General features: G+C 44.3%; 2 protein-coding genes across 2 annotated transcripts; both read left to right on the forward strand.

Moving 5' to 3' along the window:
* Positions 1-10,032: 10,032 nt before the first annotated feature.
* sh3bp4a (SH3-domain binding protein 4a) lies at positions 10,033-19,450 on the forward strand (the record flags this gene model as incomplete). Its single annotated transcript, XM_079185888.1, has 4 exons — positions 10,033-10,156; positions 10,723-13,076; positions 18,881-19,069; positions 19,164-19,450. 4 exons carry the CDS (start codon positions 10,033-10,035, stop codon positions 19,386-19,388), a joined length of 2,892 nt encoding a protein of 963 aa, XP_079042014.1. The 3' UTR covers positions 19,389-19,450.
* Positions 19,451-24,053: 4,603 nt separating this feature from the next.
* Positions 24,054-24,638, forward strand: arl4ca (ADP-ribosylation factor-like 4Ca; the record flags this gene model as incomplete). The annotated part of the gene is made up of 1 exon (XM_079185923.1): positions 24,054-24,638. The coding sequence occupies one exon, from the start codon at positions 24,054-24,056 to the stop codon at positions 24,636-24,638; it is 585 nt and encodes a 194-aa protein (XP_079042049.1).
* Positions 24,639-26,347: the final 1,709 nt, after the last annotated feature.

The raw sequence follows: 26,347 nt of genomic DNA on the forward strand, positions 1-26,347 counted from the left end.
ATTTTCAGAGCAGAATTTGAATTGAGTGAGCAATAAATGACTCAACCTCGTCAATGACAGACATCCCTCATTTTCATCTCACGAGATGAATTTGCATCATCTGCCAAAACACTGATCTGTGAAGGAAAGACATCATCACCCTCCGCTGATCATCCTGCATCTCTGTCCTTGAGCGAGACCGTCTTTGTACGTTTGTGTGGATAAGAGCAGCAGCTGATGATGCAGAGGATCCAGGCGGTGAAGTGGTAATCAGTCAGTAACCAGGGATTTGAGGATTTAAGGATTGGAAGGCCGCCCTTCAGAGAGCAGCATCATTTGGTTTCATCAGGTTGTCAAACAGAGTTTCTTCAGCTGCATGAAAAAAAAGCTTTTTTTCCTGAAACTGATCAAACCCTCAGAGGATTTGTGGTTTGCACAAATGCACATTTTATACATTCATCATCAGGAATGAACACAAAACCCGTAAACACGCCGCCTCAGGACCGACGAGGCTGCAGACTTCAGGTGTGTTTGCCTGAAGATACAGACGGCTAATCCGTGGCCTTTTCCCGCTGCTGCTGCTACGGAGAAAAGGATGAATAAGTAATTCTCTCGCGAACAGGTTGGGGAGCCTCCAGTGTGGAGATGAAGTGAACGGACAGATGGAGGTGAGAGGAGGAGGAGAAATGAGCTCGGGGAGGAGAGGGAGAAGAAAAATCCTGCAGCTTCATCCCGAATATTAATGCTCTTTAAGACCTTTGCACCACTGAAGCCGATTATTGATTTCATTGTGCTTTAGTCCAGATTTCATATTTTTTATTACATTTAACAAACTAAAATGTCGCACTACGAAGATGACTGAAACTATACTCTTATTGTTAAAGAGCAGTATTTTACTTTTGAGTAAATACATTAGTTGGACAAATTGGAAACTTTAAGTTCCATTAATGCAAACTGTTGATCTGAAAGGAATCAGATTATTAATTACATCCGACTTAACGCAGCTGTGTTAATCTAACTTGTTCACTTCATTTGGAAAAAGTTACCAATTGAAGTAACTTTCTAAAGTTTCTCGGGAAAATTTCGGAATGCTGCAAATACTCCTCAACTGTCACCATGTTTTCAGGAATTCCCGTATTTGCATTCTGGCCGCATCTGAACTAAATTCCTGGCGTCTCTTCCCATAATAACCAACCTGGCTGACAAGCGGACGCTCCGTTATTCTGATGCAAAGCGAGCCGGGCTGATAGCGAGGTTCCTCGATAAAGCGCTGAATAGAAGGGCTCCTTTTCAGACCCCACAGTTCCCATTCAGCCCCGATGAATAGACGCGTCGAATCCAGTCTGAGCCTCCAACAAGAGCTGAACTTCGGGGCAGCAACGGCTCCGACTGAGTCGTGTTCAACGGAAAACATTTACCTCTTTGTACAAACTGCTTCTTGTGTTCTCAGGAGGCGTCTGCATTCCAGACTTTAACTCTTTGTCATATTTTCTTGAATTCTAATTAATGTGCAAACATTAAAATATCATTAAACAGCATCTCACGTTGCAAATATGAAGCTTTCTGCAGGAATATGTTGATAAGACATCGTTGCACAAAAGTCTTCTTCTGTGGTGGTATGATTAAAACACAACATACGACAGGATAACGACTCAGCTCACCATTCCAACTCTTATCTCAACTACTGTTGCATAGATCGCTGTGAAATTTGGTGGTAATACTCTTGGTCCTCAGAGGATGAATCCCTCTGACTTTGGTGATCCTCTGACTATTCCTGCAGCGCCACCATCAGTTTGAAACAGTCCAAAACGTTGCATGTTCTCGAAGTAAGAAAAGCAGCAAATCTTCACATTTAAGCAGCTTGAGAGTTACTTTTGATGAATACTCAACTAATCGTTTATGCACAATAAAACCCTTCCAGGGAATGAAAAGAGGAGGAAGTCTGACATCTTTTCCCGAAGTTGTCCTCCACATCTTGTGGTCTTCCTTTGAGATGGAGATCGTATGTTTTCGACAGCTTTCAGAGGATGTTTTGAAGTAAATACACAAAACAAACCTACGAATAAAGACGTAACTGACTAATGCACTGTGCAGATAAATGGTTCAGCTTCAGTCTGTTGAACGGCGTCAGGCTCTTCTTCATGTGGAATAAATGAAAACTTCAGCCTGTGTGATTTAGCTGGTGGCCTCTGCAGCCTGAGACGCTGAAGAGTTTGAGAAATCCTTTTCTAAAAGCGCACGTCCAAGGTGACTCCGGCCTGCTGGATGGAGATCAGAGCCCTGCACTGATCTCCAGTCAGTCAATAAGTCGCCTTGCGGATATCCATCATATCGCCCCTTCGGCCCCTGACGGTGCAGAATGAAAGAGCGTGTTCGGGGCGGTCAGATAAATCACCACGCTTTCACTTTTCTGAAGCTGCTGCTGTAGCATTCATCATGAACAGAAAGGTGGAGAGAAGCCTGATGGGGTCTAAAAGCTCTCAGGTTTTGGGATGTGACTGAACCCTCTGAGGCCAAACACAAAAGCATGAGCTGCATAAGATGAGAGCTCATGAATTGACAACAAAAAGCGAGAGAAAAGGAGACTTTTTCCCCTTTGATGTCAAGTGAAATGCAGGAAAAGCGATAAAGAGAAGTCGAAGAAGAGGAGTTGACGAACTGAATCGATCACAATCTGATGAGACGAAGCTGCAGTGGCTCCAGATTTCTACGTGATTAAGTAGGACGATGCATAATTAGAGCTGTGAAAGGAGCTACTCCTCTCCCGTTGGCTCTCTCCAGCTGTTATCGTCGGTCTAATTAGGAAACCTTGGTTGCTGCCTTTAAAAGCTCCCCGAGGCGTCGCTGAGAGGGAGAACGAACCGGCAGCATGTGTTGCACAGGTCTGGACTTTACAACTTCCCCGAGTAGAGCAGGAAGTTTTCTTTCATCTTTTCGATGTCTTTGAGGTCATTGCATTCAGACGTAAACTCCAATCTGACTTTTGAACTTCTCTTTTTCATATTTTTAAACTCAAGTGAACCAAAATGCACGCAGAGTTTCCCGACTTCTGCAAATATCCAAGTCAGGATTCAGAGTGGGGAACTTTTTCGCAGCCGACTGTGCAGAGTTTAAATAAAAACAGAGAACAAGTCAAACACATGCAAAGTACCAAAGGTTGTGACTTTGTGACTCTGCAGGGTGACAGCTGCAAGGCTTGAGCTCGGCCCGTTCTGCTGCTGTCACATACCTGGAGATAAGCCCTGAAACTCAAACAGCGGATGCTTGTGGCTGACAGATATTTTCACTGAAATCTCTTTGCTGTAAACAGTCATGGAGTCGCCGCTTTCCTGAGCTCATTTCGAGACGTTTTGTCTTCCGCTTGTCGTCTTTTTTGTGGAGTCGTCGTCGACTTCCCCGCTCCGCTCTGACAGCAGCTTTACGGGGGGGACGCATCGTTTGGTTTTGTCAATGAGATGAAAGAGGAAGGTCTATCAGACTGAAGAAAGCAGTTTTTCTCTGAGTCATTTAAAGCCAATACATCTCCATCAGATACCAGAGCGGTAAAAACATATCTTCATGCATTTAGAAAGTTCTTGGCACATTTGATTGTGAAATTCACATCCCTTTTGTACCACATTTTCAAATAAATCTCCTGTTATTATTATTATTATTATTATTATTATTAATGACCGTCCTGCTGCACGAGTCATTTCCTCTGCAGCTCCTCTCAGCTTTACTTACAGGGCCTCATTGTGTTTTATTGTGTTTATTTGCTGCTTTTATGCTCTGTTTGTGTCAATATTTTCTTTATTGATGATGGAACAATAAGAAGCAACAAAAGGTCTGCGTGCAGCTTGACTTTATTGTCTGTGTTTCCTGTAATGGAACAAATGCAATGACTCGGTGCATGTTCCCAATTTAATAGTACAAGATATTAACAAGTAGAAGAAGAGCAAGAGGACAGTCAGGAACGAGGCCAGTTTGAACTTTCAACTTTGTCATAAATTCACTCCGTTGACCTTTAAAGAGACGGAGAGTCAGAGAATCCAAAATGGTGGCAGCTGTTGTAGTTGCACCATTTACTGCCGGGTGGCTTAACCTATAATAATACATTGTATTAATAATCTAAAGCTGCAGAGTAATAACAGATACATGCAATAAAAAGTTCAGTTTGTGCGAATGAAAGAATCACAAATGTGAACCCAAAGTTCAGTGTTTGAATGAACTTAGCTGTACTCCATCAGTACACACATGGAGGAGTACAAGTACAATGTGCAAAAGAGTGCATGGAGTGTGTGCGTGTGCGTGTGCGTGTGTGTGTGTGTGTGTGTTTGGCCACGCCCCCTCCCAGTGACGCCACACATCCATCAGAGCAGTCCTCCTCCAGTCCTCCGGCAGACCGGAGCAGAGGCGGACGTGAACCGGCGTGTCTGCGCGTCTGTCCCCGTTCAAAACTTGTTGGACTGAGGACCGATAATCTCATTTGAACCCTTTTATTACTTATTCTTATTTGTGTGAGCTTGAAGGCAAAAGAGACGAGGAAAAAAGAAAAAGAAGCCTCTCCATCAGCTCCTCACCTTTTCCTCTCATCGCACCTAATGAGCGTCCGGGCTTCCAGCCAGCAGGAGGTCAGTTCACGTTACGACCCATTTTACACTTCATTTCTTCTAATTATCTTCTAAACCACCAATCTACTCATTTTGTTGGCTAATTTAGCAGAAAAATGTGCGGGAAGGAATTCGGCTGCATCAAATGAAACAATCTGAGCAGTAATTATGGGATATTTCTGTATTTGCTGCTCTGTTGTGATTCTACGGTGTTGTCTCTGCTGTGTTTATTATTACATTTATTGTACATCATGACTTTTAAAGTATCTTTTTACATGTGCTGGTTTTCCATTGTGGTCCAGGTTCATGGTTAGTGTTTTATGGTGCTGTATTTCTATAATATTGTTCAAGTCTAATATAATTCAAGGATTAAATTAAAAGCCTTTCTGCTCCTTTTTTACAATCCTTCCCTCTTTGTATTGATCTGTTGTATCAATAACTGGTAAATATGTTGCATAGAAACAATTAGCAGGAAAGGAAAGACAATTAGCGCTATATTGTCACGTGTGCGCACGCTGGACACGCGCGTGCACGCCTCCTCAGCCCTGCCAATAAGGTCATCTGATAAGCTGAAAATCCCCCCCCCCCCTCTTCCCTCTATCAGGCAGCCTCGGGTTTGAAACATAAACTCCTCTTCCTCCTGTCCTTGTTCCTCTTCCTCACTTTTATTTATCCTTCTTTTCTTCCTCCTCCTTCTGCTGTTATTCCCTCCTCTTCCTCCCCCTTTTCTGCTGTCTCCTCTTGTCTTTTCTTCCCTTACTCCTCTTCCTCTTCAACTCACCTGCCTCCTCTTCCTTCCTTCTTCCTTTCCTTTCCCTTGTTCATAATCCTTCCTCCTTATCTTCTCTCCCTTTTTCTCGCTCCTCCTCCCTTTTCTGTGTCCTCCTCATGTCCCTTCCCTCCTCCTCCTCTTCATCTCCTATCTGCTGCCTCCTCTATGTCTCCTCCCTTCCTTGTTCCTCCTCTTCCTCTGCTTCCTCTGCTTTTGTCACCTCTTCCTCCCTGCTTCCTCGTTTTTTGTTGTTTTCTTCCTCGTCCTCACAAACACATGCACACAAACCTGACCACTCATTCTGTATCGCACACACACACACACACACACACACACACACACACACACACACACACACACACACACACACACACACACACTATGTTGTCTTCTATACCCCCCCACCCCCAGAGGCTAAGCCTGAAAACTAGCATGTCATCGTTTTCCAGCACTGCGTGAAGGTGCGCTCCATTTTGTAATTAATGGCTTCTCAGCACACACACACACACACACACACACACACACACACACACACACACACACACACACACACACTAAGTCAGCACACACTTTCTTGCAAATGTATAGTCTTGACTCACCACTCTGTCCTTCACACACCGTTTGCACGCTGTATTGATATAAAAGTCATTAACAAATAACATCTTGATTGTATTATTAAAGGAGCATCAATCAGGGAGTCAGTTCACATAATTCATTTTAAACTGAATTACTTCTAAATATCTCTTAAACGAAGTGTGTAAGAGCTTCTCTCATGTTAGATGTCTCAGTATTTGCGTGTGATCTTCCTGCAGCCTGATTTCTGGGCATCCAGTTATTTGGCGTTCAGTGTGACGCGACCAGGGACTGTAGATAATCGCCCTCAATGATGCTTTCAAGCAGCGTTTCAAGGATGTGTTCTGGGTTTCATTTTCATCAAATCAATGCGTGCTGCACGAATGAAAACAGTCGTTCTCTAGATTGCATTGGAGCGTCCGCTCCATCTTTACGTCTGCATGTTGGTTTCCATATTTAACACGTTGACATGAACTGAAAGCAGCAGCTGAAGACAGATAATCAATCAAAAACGTTGGTTTGGAAAAAGATAAGAACGTAAAATCAGAGCGTAAACGTCACTTTAACACCCTGGAAACATTCGGTTCTTCAGTTCAAGTCTTGAGATTCAAGACAACAAAGTCAGCTGATGAACATAGTATAGTCATTATATAATAACTTTAATAAACATCCATTTAAAAAAAATACAAGCCAAAATGATTGAACATCATCAACCCACATTATTAGCTCAATACCCTTTTCATGGAATTATAAATACTGGTTAATGCGATGGATTCACATCATCCGTCTGTTTATTATGTATGAATCAAAATAGAAGTAAGTGACAGCATTCAAAGCACCTCCTGAGCCGCTCGCTGATGATTCTTCCTCTTCCTCTTCGCTTGAGGAATCTCGGAGGAAGCAGCGACACTACTGTGTTCGGCTCGTTTACCTGGAGAGGAGCGACTGTGATGTTTTTACGGATGAATTTCTGCAGTGATGAGCGGCGGCGGTACTTGACCACATGCCAAGCCGAGGATTTATTTATTTATTTCTGCAGGCTGAAAGCTAAAACCTGAACATGTCACAGAGCTGCAGCAGGACGCTGAGAAACAGAGACGATGGCGGCACGCGACGCAATTATATGAAATTAAACTCCTCAGAAGGAGAAGAAACCAGTCCGATTCATAGAAACACAGCATTCATTTTTATCATAATTTACCATAAATGAATAACAGCTTGATTAATATGACATTTCATAACTCGACAGCACATCAGTGAGCGAGGCTTTCCTGAAAGAAACCCAAAGCACCACCTCCTCTCTGACCTTCACCACCAAAATACCAAACGGAGTGCACATGGCTGGTTTAAGCATGCAGCCTGCATGATGTCTGAAATCATCTTCGTCAATGCATCTTGAGGTGAAAACACTGAGATTTGTTTGCTTGTAAGACACATTTAAAACTCCTTTTTAACAAACTTCCAAGGACGTTGTAGGCCTACATCACAGTTATAAACACGCGCCCAAATGCATGCTGGGAGCAGAGCTGCATCGCCGCAGGCCACAACAGGGCAGCCAGTTACTGCAGGAACCCGACTCAAGTAGAACCTAATGCTTTTCTGTCCCCGAGGTCGGGACTCAATTAAGGCTGCACTCAGTTTCCTGCAAAGCGGAAGAAAGAGCCGACCTTTAGTGGACGTTAAAGTCAAATGTTTTTGGTGCAGCTTGTATTATCGTGTTCAGGGTCATTTATTGTGTCTCTACGACGGACTGTGCAGAGACAGAGAGAGTCCATGTAGATCCAACGAACCTGTAATCATTAAAGAAACACATGTTGCAGTAAATAAAGGACCACCAGCAGGCAGCGTGATATTACTCCCTGTGGAGATTTATGGCGTCTAGAGTTGTAGAATAAGCTAACAAGCCTTTAAAGTTGTTTTCATTCCATTTGACTGAACTGATAGCGATGAATCAGACTTCAGCCTTCAGCCTCCTCCTTTGATCTGGGATTACGCTGCCTGTTTGAATGCTTCCACAGGGAATTCAACAAGTCTGAATATGACATACTACTGGTTAAAGTTTTCCAGCCGTGCACTAACATATCCGTGCGTGCTGTAATCTGCTTAATTTAAACAGCTGCGATGGAGGAGCGATAAACTCCAGGCAGCATATGGCAGCTGGAAACGGTTATTATAGCGACATTCATCCGGGGATTAGGACCGGCCGACTCTCGGCTAATTAAACTTTCGACTCACCGCTCTGTCAGCCCGGCTGAAATGAGTTAATAACGCAGAGTATTTTCGCAGACTCGGATATTAATGCACCATATTTCTGTTTCCAATTTTGAGGACGGCTAACCCCACAAGCCCTGCAGCAGCGTGCCGAGATCTCCCGAGAGCTTCTCTTCCAGCGCTTCCTCTCCCTCTGTGACTGAAAGTCATCTGCCAACGTCAAGCAAAAATAACATAATTTCCCCAAATGCTGTCTTTACTTTCTGTTGTTGTTCTCTAAAATAGAAAGAACCATGTGTGTAAGAGAGGTCACATTGTTTTAACTTGTTGTAAGTTCTTCTCGGCGTGGATCTGCAGCGGTCGTTTTGAGGAATCTTAAACCTCCAGCTGAGTTCCCCCCTTGTATCTGTCACAGCCGCCTTCCCCTGGGATCTCCTCCATGTTCTATCTAAGCCGGCGACTGTGTCTTTGTCTGCCGGGGCGGCTTGTTATTGATGGCGGTGCTCATTATCGAGCGGGGAGGAGGGGTTTTATCGACGGGGCAGGAAATGAAACGTCCCCTCGGTGGAGTTTGACTGGCTCTCAGCACCATGCTCCCTTTTCAAGAGATGTTAAACAAGCCCAACTTTCTCCTCACTGCATGCTCTGCATCCCAGAGTGCACCTCTGCTCTGCAACAATCCCAAGTCATCTTGAGGCACTTTGTTAAAATAACAGCAGACTGAAGCTGCAGAGGTTTGAATAAATGTTCGAGGGAAGAAATACCGTCAGAAGTGACAGGAATCTTCACGATTTGGCAAATGATTTGCAATATTTTGCGTTAACGTGTGTAGAGAGAGTTCTGACCAGCTTTAGACAGAAAGCTCTGCATCTCTGTCGTCTCCTTGCTAATAATAGCTCATTTTCTTTGTGTTATTCAAGCAGAAAATACAATAACATAGTGAAGTGATGCGTTTATGGAAAAGCAAACATCTGAATCAGTTTCATTCAGCTGCGAAACATCACAGCTCTAACGAAGATAATCAGCGAAAGGCATTGTTATGGCAGCTTCTACAGTCTGCGTTGCTTTAATCAGATTATAACGGCATCATTAGTGTGCAAATGTCCCCACTGTCGCTGCAGGAATAATAAGTCTGCTGAGACTGAAGGGAGCAGCGTTTTTCTGCTGCTTCGTTTATCAGATTACAGTCGCTGACGGTGTTGGTTGTGATTCCACACACAAATCTCTATTCTGATAAGTGACTTCACACAATCAGAGATGTAAATACTCAAAACACTCAGAGCAGAGCGGCAGCCAGAGGAGGGAGAGAGATGGTTGCCGGTTTGAATCCCCTGTATGTTATTATTAACCTTTATTTTAAGCCTTTTTCATCAGATAATGATCAGGTAAAAATTAAAGATGGCTGACAAAGTTAACAGAGAAAACATTTGACTCAAAGTTGACTAAAACATGAGTTTCTGTGGACTAAAAGGATGAAGATGAATGTCACTAAACATAATACATATTTTCGTCTAAGGTTGCCAAAAGTAACACTGCTTTAGATTGTTTCTGACCCTTATTGTCACTTTCACTCATAACTTAAATCTCTTTCTTTTTCATTTCTTTATTGCTTATTGATTGCTCTCCTCTTATATCTTTCTCTATTATGATCTTTGCATCGATCTAGAAAATAACTAACTCTGTTAGCCGGGAGTCATTTCATTCCCCTCATCCTTCATGAAAGCAGAGATATTTGTCAACCTTATTTTCTGCTGCTGCAGCTTTGATCTTTGTGACCTTTTAACTGGTTTAATGATCTGGAAAATTAGCGTTTAGCATCAGCTAAATGGCTGGACCCTGAAATGCTTTGCTTGCTCCCCATCCAGATGAAAAGCTGCCAATGAGCGAATTGTACTTCAAGCACCGGCCATGGCTGCCCACCGCATCATCAGAGTGACGAACAACAATCACATCCTCCCTCGCTGCAAGTCTGAGGGGACGCTCATCGACCTCAGCGAAGGGGTCACTGGGGCCAGTCTCAGCGATGTCAAAGGTCAGTGTTTCACTCTATTTCACTCACTTCATTTGATTATCTAATCAGTCAAAGTTCAATACCTCTAGAATCTGTTGTTCTGATTTTGTGCTTTTCATCTTTTCTAATTCAGTCATATATAAACGGTATTATTCTTTCTCCGGCTCTTTCGCTTCACTGGTTGCACTTCATTACAGCTATGTTTACATGCTCTATATACGCTAATGATGCGAACTAAAAATAGAAAATGATGCAGGGAATTATGCAGTTCATCTGCTCATATGTTAACTCAGTGATCTGAACATTTTGTCGTTGCTTTTAGAATTATTAAAGGTTATTTTGGGGGCTATTTTACATTTATGTCTGTAGTACCATCACCTCATTATTCCAACTGACCCATTACATGTCTGACTATGAGATAAGCGCTGTTAACAGCAGTATTTTAGAGTAATCAGCCATTGAGTGATTACCGTAAGTGCACTTATCTAAAATAATGAACAACTGGTGACAAAACCACTTTGCAATCAGGGGCAGAAGAGCACCACTAATAGTTTTAAGAGATTCTCTAACATCTTTTTCCTTTTCAGTGCCTTCTCCCAGTGCCTTGAGGCTGGACACGTCAGCCTCCTATGGAGATGCGCAGGAAGTGGTTGCCATAAAGGATTATTGCCCCAGCAGTTTCACCACGCTAAAGTTCGCCAAAGGCGATCGGCTTTATGTGTTGGACACGTCGGGAGGAGAGTGGTGGTACGCCCACAACAACACGGAAATGGGCTACATCCCAGCCGCCTACGTCCAGCCGGTCAACTTCAGGAACTCCTCGCTTAGCGACAGTGGGATGATTGACAGTCTTGGGGAAGGATACGAGGATGGGTCAAAGGAGTTTGGAGGTTTGGGGGAGTGGACAGGGATGACCCTGAAGCCCTCACCAATTTACAACAACAGCCCCTTCTCTGCGAACCCCTTTATCCGTCCATTAGATCAAAACTGCAAAGATGTGAGTGTGAGGAACTCAACAGACCTTATTCTGTTTGATGCACTGGCATCTCCGTCGTCTTGCTCAAACTTTAACACCAGTACAATCATGACCAATGGGTTCAGCAGCTGCCACATTAACAATACCACCCCCACCAGCCCAAACCAAGAGGTTGCACCTAACCTCCACAGGGATAACCCGTTTTTCAGGAGTAAACGTTCCCACAGTTTGTCAGAACTGTCAGTACTGCAGGCGCAGTCGAATCCAACGTTACCTTCTTCGGGGTTCTTCACAGGCCTTAAGGCTCCTTCACCGGAGCAGTTTCAGAGCAGGGAGGACTTCAGGACTGCGTGGTTGAACCACAGAAAGCTAGCCAGGTCTTGCCATGACCTTGACTCCCTGGGCCAGAGTCCCGGATGGGGCCAAACGCAGCCAGTGGAGACCAACATCGTGTGCAGGTTGGACAGTAACGGAGGTGTCGTTCAGCTCCCGGACACCCAAATCAGCATCCACATCCCCGAGGGCCACGTCAGCCAAGGAGACCACCAGCAGATCTCCATGAAAGCCTTACTAGACCCTCCTCTGGAGCTTAACAGTGACCACTGCTCCACTGTCAGCCCTGTGTTGGAGATCAAGCTGAGCAACATGGAGACCAAGTCCTTCATCACGTTGGAGATGAAGGTAATGGTCGCTGTCAAGAAGGACAGTTGTCACACTGCAGAGGTGCTTTGTGTTCGAAGTGACTGCAAAGAAGGGCCTTACACGCCCATCCCTAATGCTTACCTTTACAATGATACAGTCCAGGTGCAGCTGGATGGTCTAGAGCCTTGTATGTATGTGGCTGTTGTGGTTCAGTCTCAGTACGTCAGCCCCAATACCACCGTTTGGGACCATGTGCATAGGAAAGTAACTCTGGGCGTTTACGGACCCAAGCACATTCACCCTTCCTTTAAGACAGTCGTGGCCATGTTTGGGCATGACTGCGCCCCAACTACCTTGTTGGTTAACGAGGTAGGCCGACAGGCTAGCTCCAGCCCGCCCGTGGCCCTGCAGCTGTGGGGGAAGCACCAGTTTGCGCTGGGGTACCCTCAGGACCTCAAGGTGGGTTTGTACTCCAACATGTCCAACTACCAGGTGAGGGTGAACGAGGGTGCGGGGTTGATTCGGGGATTTCAGGTCAAACTGGGGAAAGTCAGCAGGCTGCTGTACATGATCACATCGCACAACCCCGACGGCATTTCAGACTTCACTCTCAGGGTCCAAGTCAAGGACGCCCTTGACTGCATCCTCACCCAGTTCTGCGTCCAAACACCGCCACCGCCGCCAACGACCGGGGCGAGGATAACAGGCCAGAGGAGGTTTCTGAAAAAGAAAGAGGTGGATAAGATCGTCCTCTCGCCGCTGGCCGTCACTTCCAAATACCCAAAGTTTCAGGAGCGGTGCATCACCAACCTTAAATTTGGCAAGTTGATCAAAACAGTAATCAGGCAGCACAAGAGCACTTATCTGTTGGAGTACAAAAAGGGGGACGTTATCGCTTTGCTCAGCGAGGAGAAAATCAAACTGCGAGGGCAGCTGCGGACCAAAGAGTGGTACATTGGATACTATCAGGGGAAGGTGGGCCTCGTCCACGCCAAGAACGTTTTAGTTCTGGGTAAGGTCAAGCCCATTTATTGGTGTGGGCCGGACCTAACGACCACAATGCTGCTGGAGCAGATCCTGAAGCCTTGCAAATTTCTCACATACATCTACGCGACAGTGAGGACGGTTTTAATGGAGAATGTGGGCAACTGGAGGGCGTTCGCAGACGCCCTGGGGAACGGGAATTTGCCACTGAATTACTTTTGCCGGACCGAGCTGGACAACGAGCCGGAGAAGGTGGCGTCGGTTCTGGAGAAACTCAAAGAGGAGTGTACGAACATGGAGAACAAGGAGAGGAAGTCCTTCCAGAGGGAACTCATGATGGTGAGACCAATCATGTTTTGATTTCTCATTGATTTCTGTTTATGATTTTGAATTTGACTTGATTCTCTCCGCCATCCCTCCAATGTTTCTGGAGAAACAAACCATTCCTGTTGGATTGTTATCAGTGGGATGAAAATCTGTCACTGCCCTGAAGACAAAGAACATGATGCTGCCCAAATGGGGTCTACGTTTCAATCCCTAAAATAGTGAAAAGGTCTATATCAAGTTCTTAGAGCTTGAAGATAATGTCTTTGGATTGCTTGTTTTAGCTGACCAACAGTCCAAAAAGACAAATCTACTGAATTTGATGATAAAAAACTGAGAAAAGAAGCAAATTCTCACATTTTAGAAGCTGGAAACAGACGATATGAGGGCCATTCGCCCTTGTCCTCCAACTGTTACACAGTCGAGCATTACTGCAACACATAGGTGTCTTTGTTTGATTTCTTTCCACTTCAGCCTGTGTTGAGTGTGAGCTGGAAGCGTTTGAGTCCTTGAGTGCCTCAGTCACATGAATGGTAAACAACTTGTCCTACAGCCTGAGGCGGCTCACAGCATGAACAGCCACCACATGAAAAATGAAGGGGGGGGTTTTGGAGGAGAAAATCCTGTCAAAAGAAGCATAGAAATAAAACTTAACATCTGCAGTTTGATCGTAAACAACTCTGTCAAGCAAACGCACGCCGGCCTCGATGTGTTTTTCTCCGCCGACAGCGCCGACACCCTGGGGGGAGCAAAAATAGTCCCGAGACATTTCCCCCGCCAGACGCCATTATTCAAAAAGTACTTTAGCAAAGTACTTTCTCCAACCGCTGTTTATCCAGGCGGAGCTGACGAAGCGTGCATGCGACATGCTCAGTGCGGCCACCGGAGCAGCTGGTGGTAAAGTGCCTTGCTAAATGGGACTTTGACAGTAACTGTTAAGGTAAAGGAGTGTTACTCATTTGCAGTGCATGCCTTTTTTAACCTTTCACGGTTATTCAGAGAAACACACCTGCAAATAACTTTCATTTTTTTGGCTGTACGTCATGTGACCCCGCCCATAATCTCTCACGGTCTAAAGCAAACAAGGCTTTTATGTTTTATTAAAGGCTTTTATTCTGGCGGGTATACCTTCAACTCCTGCTGAGGCTTTTAAACGTACTGTGTGCACAATGAGCGCCTTGGCTTTCTTATCTCTGAACCAGGCTCCGTCCTTCGACTCCTCTGATGTCCTTTCTTTTTATATTTACTGGAAAAATGAAACGAGCACACACTCGGATGTCCCTCACTGAAGTCTAGCAATTTTCTCCTGAAGTCGGAGACACTTTCATCCTCAAGGACCATAGAGAAATATGTTCCGTTGACCTTGATGGAAAGGTTTGTCCACAAGTGTTACAACCCATGCAAGTGTTAGACCGATGCATGGTTTGCCGTTTACCTCTGATACGATGTTTCCTAGCTGGACGCAAAACGGCCAAAAACCATTTCATTGCTCCGTGTTTTAGTCGGACAGTCAGTGTCCCGTGTTGCCCTGCAAGCTGCTCGGACTGAATCAAATTTAGAGTTATTGTTTGCTGAAAGTGAACCGTGTTGAGACTTTCTGCAAAAAGCTCAATTTAATTTAATCTATTCAAGCCTAAAATGCAATCAATGAATTCACGAAACACATTTGATGAAACGTCAAACAATAAGTCAATATTTTTCAAGACATTCAATAGTTGCTGCTTCTCTGCTCTGTGGATTTGCTGCTTTTCTTCGATTTAAGTGACAGTGAATTTATCTCTTTATGTTCCGGACTGTCGATCAGACAATGAAAGCACTTCAACTTGAGTTATTGGAAATTGCGATGAACATTTTATCACTTTTTCTGACATTTGCAGCGCTGCTTCAGTTCAACAGCTTAACTGATGAGGTGCTTAGTTGTTTTTTTATGTAGCGGTTTGCGTTGTGCACCGCTATTCATCATCTTTTGCTGTTTAGTACAAGGGCATTCAGCATTCATATTTGTGTGCACATGCACCCTTGCCCTGTTTGCTGCTGCACTCCATCAGTTGCAAAGCACTCCAGGATGGGCGTTAACGCGTGTTTGTTCCCTGCAACATTTTCTCCAGATAGTAGTAAATTGTCATCGGGTCCAGTGAGTCACACAGGCTTGAATTACTAAATCTTCTCCCCAAAGGGAGAAATAGCCTTTCTTATATAACTGTTACTCAATAAAACATTCCTACGTTGAGAACCTCTGGCTACAAAATCCTCGATTAGCAAACAAGGCATTCATTCTCCTAATAATGAGGCTTTTGTCTCTTTAGGACAAAAATACACACAAAAAACAATATGTTGGTCTAGTAGGACCACACCAGTTACGTATGCAGATTAGCTGATTTGGAAAGAAGTGTTAGGAAAGGAAAGGATGAAATATTGATCGGGAATCGATGAGTGTAAACTGGAAGTCGTCATGGTGAGAAACCCAGGGAGTGAGACTCAAAGTGGGGGCATTGTCTCGATGAGGAAGCTTCATTTTCCCCCCTGTGGTTTCTGTAATGAGAGAGGAGGCAGAGAAAATAGGTTTGGTGGGAGGGAAGTGGAAAAGCTGTGAACAAGCTGTGGGCTTTGTTTCCCCGCCTCATTACACTGACTTTACTCATTTGTTTAGTTCCGGAATAATAGTTCAGTTCGAAGGTTGAGCACTGAGGGGATTGGCTTAGCTTAGCATAAAGAGCTAGCTGGACTAGTTGTAGTGCACTACTGTTTTTTTATTTTGTTTTGTTTGTCATGTTTTTTTCTCATTTCTTTTTGCATCCCTGTGTTGTACACGGATACGTTGAATTTTCTGAAACTAAAACATGTAAATACTGTTTTTATGCTAAGCTACGCTAACCACGTCATGACTTAAATTCAGCATCTCACTATTATCAGCTGATGTTCTAAATAAAATGAAAGCATTTCCTGTTCCTGACTTTCTAAAGGGCAGCATGCGCCTGCAGCGCGTCCAAACAACGGCGCTTATTGTTTTCTGTGTTTTTCAGAATTGAAAAACGACTTCCTGTGTTATTTGTTAGTGTCACTGTGAGAAGTGAAAAATAACTCAACATAACATTTTCATAGTAGAGACTTTCTGTCTGTGTGATGGGACAGTAAGAGGTGTTATTTCAGCTTGATGGTGGACACAAACTGCAGTAATAGTAAGAAGGAGCTCACCGTGGCTTTCTCCCTTTGCAATAATTAAAGCAATATCTTTTTGTTTCGAGCAATTGTTATCGAGCTGCAGCACAAACAAAGCTTGGCTGATCTCGCTGTCTTCAGTCTGCAGCACAACCACGCATGAATTAAATTCTTGCTTCTGCAAAAGTGGAAACTGTAACCCTGCCGGCTTTAATTGCAGCTCGGTGTGAAACATAAAGTGTTGCAGCAGTGAACACGCGCTCGTGGTTTAGTCTCGTCCACACTAGCCGACAGGTGTTCTCATGAAATGTGAGCATGCATCGATCGGGACGGATCCGGAGGACTCGGGGGGCATCCGACACCACCCCGCAGATCTTTTAACGCCGAGGCTCGAGTTACGGAGGCAGAGGACAAACGAGCCGGACTGTCTGTGTCTGAAAGGCCGGGAGAGTGTTGTTAAATTATAGATCCGTGCAGGGAGGAGGGGCCAAGCTCTCCTCCAGGGGACGAATTCATCCCCTGCTTGTAGACTCCCATATAAAACCAAGGTCTTTACTCGTCAGCTGGCCCAGGAACTTAGACTTCTTTACAAACGTGCAGCCAGTAGAAATCAGCGTCTGAGCTCCTGAGCAGCTGATGTTTGGATGAAATAGTTGCAGAGAGTCTAGACTGCACACAGGCGCCGTCAGATCCTGCAGGAACGTCTGCTCCTTTAGAGGAAGTGATCGATCTAAACTGAAAACAAAAGTGTTTCCTCAGCTTCTTCCTGCCAAACTGCCCACGATGGGACATGTAAACCAGCTAGGAACCAAACTCTTGAACAAATCAGGAGAACCTTGAAGAGAAAACTGTCCGTCATGAGGCTTTATTCTACTTTTAAAGGTGGAATGGGAGAAAATGCCAAATGTCTTAAATAACGTGAAAGAAAAGATGCAATATATCATGAAATATTTTCATTATTTCTATTTTCTTGGTCAGATTCACATGTTTTAATTGGACTGCATTGGTTTTTAATGTAATATCTTGACTCCCAACATATTAAATGTAATTTTCAGGAGCTGCACTTTTAAATGTCAGTCTAAAGGGATGCGTTATCTTTCTCTCTTGCTTCTGCCATTTAGTTTATCACGTCCATCTTTTTTTACTCTCTCCCTCTCTTTCTTCTCTTTCTTCTGCTCTGCTCCACCTCTCCTCTCCTCCTTCCTTTTTGGAAGTGAAGCTCATTTAACTGACAGCCGCCCGGTCAGCTGTCAGCTCCGTCTGTCCGTCTGCTTCAGGGCTTCCTGCAGGTCGCCGCCATCCCTTATTTTTCAGACACTTTGGTCTCTCGCGGAGCAGAGTGTTTTCTATTTTTAGAGCAGAATCATGTTGGTGGTTATTAATGTGGAAACATCGACCGAAGCCGGGCTGGAAACAGAAACAACGTGTTGTGGTTTGATCAAGTCTATTTCATGAAGAGTGAAAGTATTCACGACAAAATATATATTAACATGCAAATGAGTCTCCACTGATGTGTAAAGGCCTTAAGTCCCAACGCTGACCTTTGACCTGGTGCAGTTTGATGTGGTTTTTCTAGGATTAAAGACCTTTATTTTGAAGCACAAACTCCTTCTTGACGCACTTTAATCCTGTCCGGCTTCAAACAGCACATCTCTCCTGCACGAAGAGCTCCACGTCTCATCTCCAGACAGCAGCAGGTGAACCCTGACGTTATATTTAGCCTGAGCCCCGTGTGAAGCCTGAATCACGTCACAGTCGAAGGTCAAAGAGGAAGAGGAGGGAGGTGAATGGTGTCTGTTTCAAAAACCAAGTAAACCATTACCTCGAGAGACCTGCACGCTGTTGGTCATCCAGGTTATTTATTACGGAGCTGCAGCTCATGAAAGAGGAGATAAAAGAAGTCAAAGAGATTATTCTAATAAATGGAAGTTTACATGAGTTTGGGATTATACGGTTCTCCAAACTACCATAGTGTAAAAATACTCCATGACTTGAAAAAGCCCTGCATTCAAAATAAAAAAACTTAAATATTGGAATAAATCAAGAGAGAAGTAGTCATTTTCTCATAGACTTCTATACAACCAGAGGAGTCGCCCCTGGTGGACATTAGTGAGAATGCAGCTTTAACACATGAAGCATCGACTGGACGTTTGTTATCGTGCTGCAGCTGACTGACAGCGAGGCTGAATCAGCAGAAGCTAATTGAGCTCCATTAGATTAAGTCGAGGCTCCACAGTTTGAGGATTTATCCTCAGAGTGCATCTGGGAAATCTCTGACATATAATTTCTATAAAAGGCACAGAACCTGAAATACATTTTCCATTTCCTCGTGGATGTGAATCACGTCGTGTGACGTTCAGGGTGCTGCTGTTCTGTCCGTCTGAAGGCCATTAAGACAAATCTGTTCCGAAGAGTTTCACGCACCTCTGATCTGATCTGCTCAGTATTTTCTAACCCTCATTTCACCGCGTTAGCTGAGTAAGAACGTCTTTACAGCCGGAGGGTCATGAGGAGGGGTTTAGGGTTATCTCTTTGGAAACATTCAGCCCCTACAAGACAAACTGTAACAGTGGTTTCCAACCAGATACCTCACTCCTATAGATTGTACAAACTTCCGTTATAATGAAACCCCTTTCCACCGTTCCTCCGTCCCCCATCAGGCGCTGCTGAAGATGGACTGCCAGGGTCTGGTTGCCAAGCTGGTCCTGGACTTCGTCTTGCTGACCACGGCGGTGGAGGTGGCGTTCCGGTGGAGGGAACTGGCCGAGAAACTCGCTCGAGTGTCCAGACAGCAGATGGAGGCTTACGAGGCTCCGCACCGCGACAAGAACGGACTGCTGGACCATGAGGTGAGAGACCTGGTGTCTTTACGTCCACTGGACTACAAGAACCACCATTAAATGTTTTTCCTTCCTTTTTCCTTTCTCTCTTTGACCCCTTCAGTCCATGTGGAAGCCGGCCTACGACTTCCTCCTGACGTGGGCCGCCCACGTCGGGGACAGCTACCGAGACGTGATCCAGGAGCTCCACCTAGGCCTGGACAAGATGAGGAACCCCATCACCAGAAGGTGGAAGCACCTGACCGGCACGCTGATCCTCGTCAACTGCCTGGACACGCTCCGCGGCGCCGCCTTCTGCCCCACCGGATACGGAGACTTTGCTGTGTGAACTTCTTTTTGTTTGACGTCTCCTGGTCTTGGTGGGAGTTACTGGAGGAGCGTCTTGGACAGTTCGGGATCTGCACGTCCCGTCTCTTGTTTGGCGTCTTCCATCGCCAGATGTTTTTTACTCCTGCTCTCTTCTTCATGTCTTTTGTACTGTCTTTGTCTCATTTAAGACGTATATGTCTTCTCATTTTTTGCTTTACATTTTCACTTCCTGTTTAATTTCGCTCTAATTGATTGCAGTGATTTTGTTCATCTCCCTCAGGACAACATTAGAGACCTCAACCACTGCAGTATGTAACCACACACGCTGTGAACTTTAACTTTAAAAAGCCGATTTGACTCCCCGTCCAAACTGAACTGAACCTTTTGGTTGCACAAAAACAAGTCCTCCCTCCTCTTCTGACTCCGTTTTTATTCTTTCATTGCAAAAGAAGGCAGAGCAGATGATGAGATAAACATTAAGTCAGTAATTAGCTTGCCAAAAGCAGTTAGCCCAATGCTAACTTCACATGTGACTCAGTGTAGTTCATGCAGTAAAGGCACAGTATGTCTGTTTATGAAGATGTACTTGTATTTTTTATACTTGCAGAACAATACAGTGTTATTCTTCCTTTTCTTGGTTTGGTTTTGTGAGAAACTCATTTCCATCATATTTCAGTCAAACATCCAAAGTGTCTAAATATATTGTTTTATCAAAGATGATGAGATGAAGATGGAGCTAAAATGTGTTTCAGAATAATAATCATGTGCTGTTACGTCACTTTTTGTTTCTGTGTCTTTCTGTTCAAAGTGCAGCATAAATATAATTATTTTTCTTTGTGGTACATTTTACTGGAAGGTTAGTATTAAATAAAATAAAACTGTCCAAATAATAAACTTAAATAAGTGACTTGAAACTGTGAACAAATATCACGTTTTTGTTACATTTATATTTAAAGAAGCTTTTTGTCTTTTGATTTGTGATCAAATATATTCAGTTTCATTTCAGTCTTTCATTGTGTGTTCGTTCCTGTTCTGTTTCAACATGTTGTGTGACTGCTGTTTGGAATATGAACACGCTCTGAACAGAAGATGTGCGAGGAGTTTATATATTTATATACACGTTCTGTTTCTGTTCAGATGCTTTCAATAAAACCGAAAATTTAAACCAACTTGTGCAGAAAGTATGATTTTCATTTCAGTATGTTTAGACATTAAAACACGTTTGGAATATCAAACCCAGAGTCAAATCTGAACCAAGTAGGGTTGTTGGATAATTAAATTATTGATTTATGACTTTCACTTGAATTTAATCTCAAAGATATGATTATATTGTCGTATTCTTCATTCTAAAAACAAACAAAATAGTTTTTAATATGGTTTGTGGCTTGAATTAATTGCATTATTTGTGAATCTGCATATATTTTTTTGCTCTTGGAGCTAGGCTAGCAGTTACCCTCTGCTTCCAGTCCTTGTGCTAAGCTAGGCTAATCACACACAAACACACGCTTCTTTGAAATATATTGGCCTTTTCCTTTTCGGTGACAAATGCTGCAAAGACGCTGAGTTCCACGCCGACAATACAGCAGGTTCCCTTCGTGTGAACATGGAAACGCCGCACATGAACGCACTCCAACGCATCTTCTCTTTCCCAGACAGACACACACGCGCTTTAATTAAAGTAGAGAATTATTCACCCTCAGAGGACGGACCACCTTTCCACGATCACTCACCCTCCACATTCCTGCTCGTCTCCTGGATACGTCTCCAAACTCAGTATTAATCTTTACAACATGAACACTATAAGGGAATAAAACAAGCTGCTGTTTTAAATCACCTCACACTGTGTGCAGCGGCTCACACATTCCCTTTGCATTGTATTCATATCATCTCCAAACTCTACAAGACGTCTAAACTGGTGTTTTATTTTCTTATCAGCTGACAGGTTTCTGCATGAAAAGCTACATTTAGAAGATTGATTCAACTGTAAACACCTGTATCACCAAATCTAGCCGATAACCATAAATAACAATGAAGGTGTTATGAATCAAAAGTTGTCTTTTCTGTCCATCGACTCAGAGAGATGAGAGAAGGAAACATACTTTTACACACTCGCTCTTTCATTCTTTAATTCGGGGACAAACTGGCCGGCTTTGAAACATGCCAAACAGGTGGTCAGATGAAAAGCTTTGGGACGAGTCGGCCTGTTTCATCCCGCTGTCGTCTTCCGGAGCTTTTTGGAGCGCGAGTGAGCGGAACCAGGCCGGCATGGTTTCACCTCGTGGGTCTGGAGAATGTGAAGGAAAATTAAAAAGGTGCTTTATCTGCCGTTGTCATGTGGACGCCTCATGAAACCTGCAGTCATTCAGACTAAGTGTCAGTCATGAATTCTCTCTGAAAGAATCTTCTTTAGACGTTTTATGAGCCGTTCCTTCCCCCCCCATCCATCTGCTGTTCGTCTCAGGATACTTTTACATGCTCTCACTTTTCGTCTCCTGCTTTTTGCTTTGTGTTGCTCTATTTCAACACATACCGTTAAAGGTAGACAGCACCTGCTTGTAAAGAAGCCTGTCTTGTTTTCCTTTAACAGCTTGTCGCCTGTTACCTGAGGAACAGCGAGGAACACATCAGAGGTAAATCAGTGAAGGAGGCTCTTGTTTTATGGATGAGAAGACTGTGTGGGCGGCGGGCGAGAGGCATCCAGGTGACTTGTTAGAGAGGGAGAAAGTCAGGTTGTGTGTGTGTCTGTTTATTATTGCTCTCACACACACACTCGTTAGCAGGGAAATCAATGGTGGAGGAGGGCAGAGAGAACAGTTAGTTGGGTCTTGATGACTCAGGTTGTGTTGCTGTGTGTTTAATTGAATGCTTCTTAAAGTCCCTGCATATCCACGCAGCTGCTTTCATTCATTCCGGCTAATTGGACCTCATCACAGGCTTGATTTGTGTGTTTGGAGCTCGGTTGGTAGATATCACCAAGCTTAATGAAAATGTTCTGCAAGGACAGTGCAAGCTGCTGAAATGGAGCCATTGACTTATGAAGATGTCTGTGTGCAGCCATCGTTTCAGTGGCAGTACAGTACGTTCTCCTCATGTGGATCCGAATGCGTCGTGTTTCCTGGTGTGGCATTAGAGCAGTGTGACATGTTGTGTGTCAAATCTAAAAAAGATTACTTCAGCACACTGTTGATGGTTACTTTCCTCCCACAATGCAATGCACAAAAGGAAACTGAGAATTAGCTCGCAGAGGGAATGAAAAACTAACTAATGTCTCCTTGTTGAGTTTAATTGGAAATGGCATCAAGTCACACATGTCCTGTTATAAAACGGTTAGTGTGCTGATTTCTTATCGTAAAAGCAACAAGCAATCTACAATAAAGACTAATATACATAACACCTGTTGGTTGCAGATGCAGCAGAGGTAATCAAGCCCGGTCTGACCACGCCCACAGAGTCATGAGCGGAAGTCTAATCAGCCACAGAAGGAAACACGTGTGTGGTAAGTCACGTACAAGTCAAGTTAATGCCATTTCTCCGGCCTTGGAGAGGTTTATAATCTGTACAAAGCAGTTTGCAGCAGCCTCCATCCTCAGAGCAGTAGGTGCTGAACTCGCATGTTTTATTGCATTCACAAAATTGTGTTGAAAATCTCAACTTTAAGGTTTAGTTTGTTGTCACGCAACATTGTGCTGCCATCTAGTGGCGGTTGTTTTAAAGGATGGTGATGATGGATGTTTTTGCTGCATTGTTTGCATGATTGTTTGCCTTTTTTAATTATGCAGACATGCCTTGTAGTCTTGAAATGATATTTGCAAAACAATTCTGAAAGTGACTAAACATGAACAGCTACTAATCAGATGAACCTGGAGAGCTAAAAGTAAATATAATAAATATATTATATATTTTAAATCTGCACAGATGTGCAAAATGTTACGTTCACGCACACATGGGTTCCTAACTTTGTCACGGACACAAGTGGTGTTATGGTTTGTTCTTATCTCTGCATCCTGCTGTTGACGGAGTAGTCATATTTCCTCGCGAGGTGTCCAGTTTCAGCAGCTCGTGCAGCTCAGTGCGCAGAGGAAACACAAAAAACAAAACACGAATGAAAACTCTTCAAAATAAAACCATCCTCGGCCTCACCGGGATGTATCACGCGGTTTTACTGGATAGAAGTCCGATCAGAACAGGAGAGGCTTTTATTTTGTTAGGCTTAAACGGAAGTCTTATTTTGTATTCCTCTGCCTGAACTTGACGCGTCGTCTCATGGCATCATTTAGAGGTTGATCCACGCGTCACACACGCCGTCACTCGTGTGTTACTACATGCAGACAGCTGCTACGCACTTGGTGGGGGGGCGATGGAGAGACATGATATGACATTTGGCCACGCGTAATTTGCGCATTTGGAAAAAAGCGGCGCACGCGAGGAATGCACCGCTGTGTGATGATTTGACTGTTTGCGGACGCCTGCTGCTGTTGGAGTAAGTCCAGGGATGCTGCGGCTTGTCTGGCTGCCGGAGTGCCGCCGCGCAATGCGGAGCTGCGCCCTCCACACTTGCTGAGCAGGAGCGGCGCGGATCAGGCGTCTCTTGACTCTCAGTTGATTACGCGCCATGGATCGCTCCTGGGACATTTAAGCATCTCGCCTGTGGGAGTGCGTATACAGCTCCTCCTTAGGCTGCAACATGGGGAACAGTTTGACCAATTTGGGTGCCTTCCAGTCCTTGCACATAGTCATGCTGGGCTTGGACTCTGCGGGCAAAACCACCGTGCTGTACCGGCTGAAATTCAACGAGTTCGTCAACACGGTGCCGACCATCGGCTTCAACACGGAGAGGATCCGGCTGGGCGGAGCGGGGGCCTCCAGGGGCATCAGCTGCCACTTCTGGGACGTCGGGGGCCAGGAGAAGCTGCGGCCCCTGTGGAAGCCCTACAGCCGCTGCACGGACGGCATCGTGTACGTGGTGGACTCCGTGGACGTGGAGAGGCTGGAGGAGGCCCGCACCGAGCTGCACAAGATCACCCGCTTCTCGGAGAACCAGGGGACCCCGCTGCTGGTCATCGCCAACAAGCAGGACCTGCCCCGCGCGCTGGATGTCGGGGAGATAGAGCGGCAGCTGGCTCTGTCCGAGCTGAGCCCCTCCACCCCGTACCACGTCCAGCCGGCCTGCGCCATCATAGGAGAGGGGCTGGATGAGGGCATGGACAAGCTGTATGAGATGATAGTGAAGAGGAGGAAGTCACTGAAGCAGAAGAAGAAGAGGCAGTGATGGCAGAAATTCCTTAGAAATATAGAATGATATAGCAGTTAAAGGCATAAATAACATTATTGATCACCATGTCTCCATGCATGACAGATTTATCGTGATGCTAGCTGAATGTTATGAAGGGACATGAAGACAGAGAACTAGATCATCATATAGTATAAACACGAGTCTCATAATAATCTCAAACATCTGGGAAAATATAGTGATGCTTTGCCTTGTTCAGCAGTTTTAACCCTCCCAACAGGCAGGTTGTGTCTCTGTGAGTAGGATTATTAATAGGACTGTTTCATAGGCTGCTGCGTGTTGTGCTGTGCACACACATGCTTAGTGCTGCACTCATTCTGTGAGATGGTGTTACACCAAAGATGATTCCCCCGAGAAGACAAAACTCTCCCCCATTGTTTGGTTACAACCGTCCCTGACGCTCCGAGGCCAACGTGTAAACCTGCAAGTGATTGAGTTGAGACGAGGCCGAGATTACAACCATGACCGTGTTTACTTTCTCGGTTTAACTTCAGTTAACTTATAAGTTTTAACATAAGTTAATACGCTAACACAAAATGTAGGGATCCACCGATATGGATTTTTTTCAGCCGATACTGATAATTGCCTGCTTCTACCGATAAGAATACCAATAATTTTAGGTTTTTGTCTTTTGAAAATAGGTTCATGCACACCTGAGAGTAAGAAAGGATAATGAGCAAAGATGGATGTTTTAATATTCCAAATTGCTCTGACCAAACCAAAACTAACTCACTATTATTATCATAACAAAAACAACTTCTGACTCTTCCAATTATTCATTTTTTTCTTGTAAAGTACACAAGAAAAAAAAACTTGTGTTGCAAATTGCAATCATGTTGTCTTCCTCTGAAAGCTGTGAAAAAAGTCCAAACCTGCGACGCCATGTTTAGCGCGCTGCGCTTGTTGTTGTTGTTCTTCTGTTTGTTGGCGGATCACAAGCCAACTTTTAAGAGTGTACAGATGCTGCGCTTGCTAAGTCAATGAAAGCTATTTATTGGCTATAATTTCATTATTGAAATGATATAAATCATGGGCCCGATGTATATTGTACATCCTTATGAAATGCTGCATTTGATGCAATAATGTGTGGCATCAATATTCTCTACGTTTAAGATGATGGAATAATGGAGTCCATGCTCATTTTGCACTTTGAGACATTTTCTGAGTGTCTCTCCCAGAGAAACCTCCTTTGATTAGATCTCCTCCGGAAGCCATAGTGGAGGTCTTGAGCTCGGCTCGTTTTGTGTCTTACAGAAGTCAGTAGATCTGATTTTGACTGCTCACCTTGGATCTATGAACATGTAGCTCTCTTGGTTTTAGCCTGGGTGCAGCGTCGCCACGATTCTTCCATGAAAACTAACAACTAGTTGCTGAATAAGTTGCCAGTGCACATCGTGTGTTAGTTCATTGCTGCAGACACCTGCATTTGCTTCAGCCAATCAAGAGCTTACAAATGTCCGGCTGCAGGAATTTGCTGCCAAATACTTCGAGAGAGCATCAACTAGAAAGAAACATGCTAGATTTGCTGCTAGTTTCCTCTTTTATATTGAAATGTAGATGTTTATTTTATTTGTGCACCAAATATCCATTTGACCGTCATGACGGAGCAACACGTGTAAATCCCAGTGCCATGTTCTAGTTGTTACATCATTGGCTGCCAAACAAGTTGAGCGTCAAATGGTGCAAAC

The sequence above is a fragment of the Pholis gunnellus genome (assembly GCF_910591455.1).
Source record: "Pholis gunnellus genome assembly, chromosome: 24".
NCBI lineage: Eukaryota > Metazoa > Chordata > Actinopteri > Perciformes > Pholidae > Pholis > Pholis gunnellus.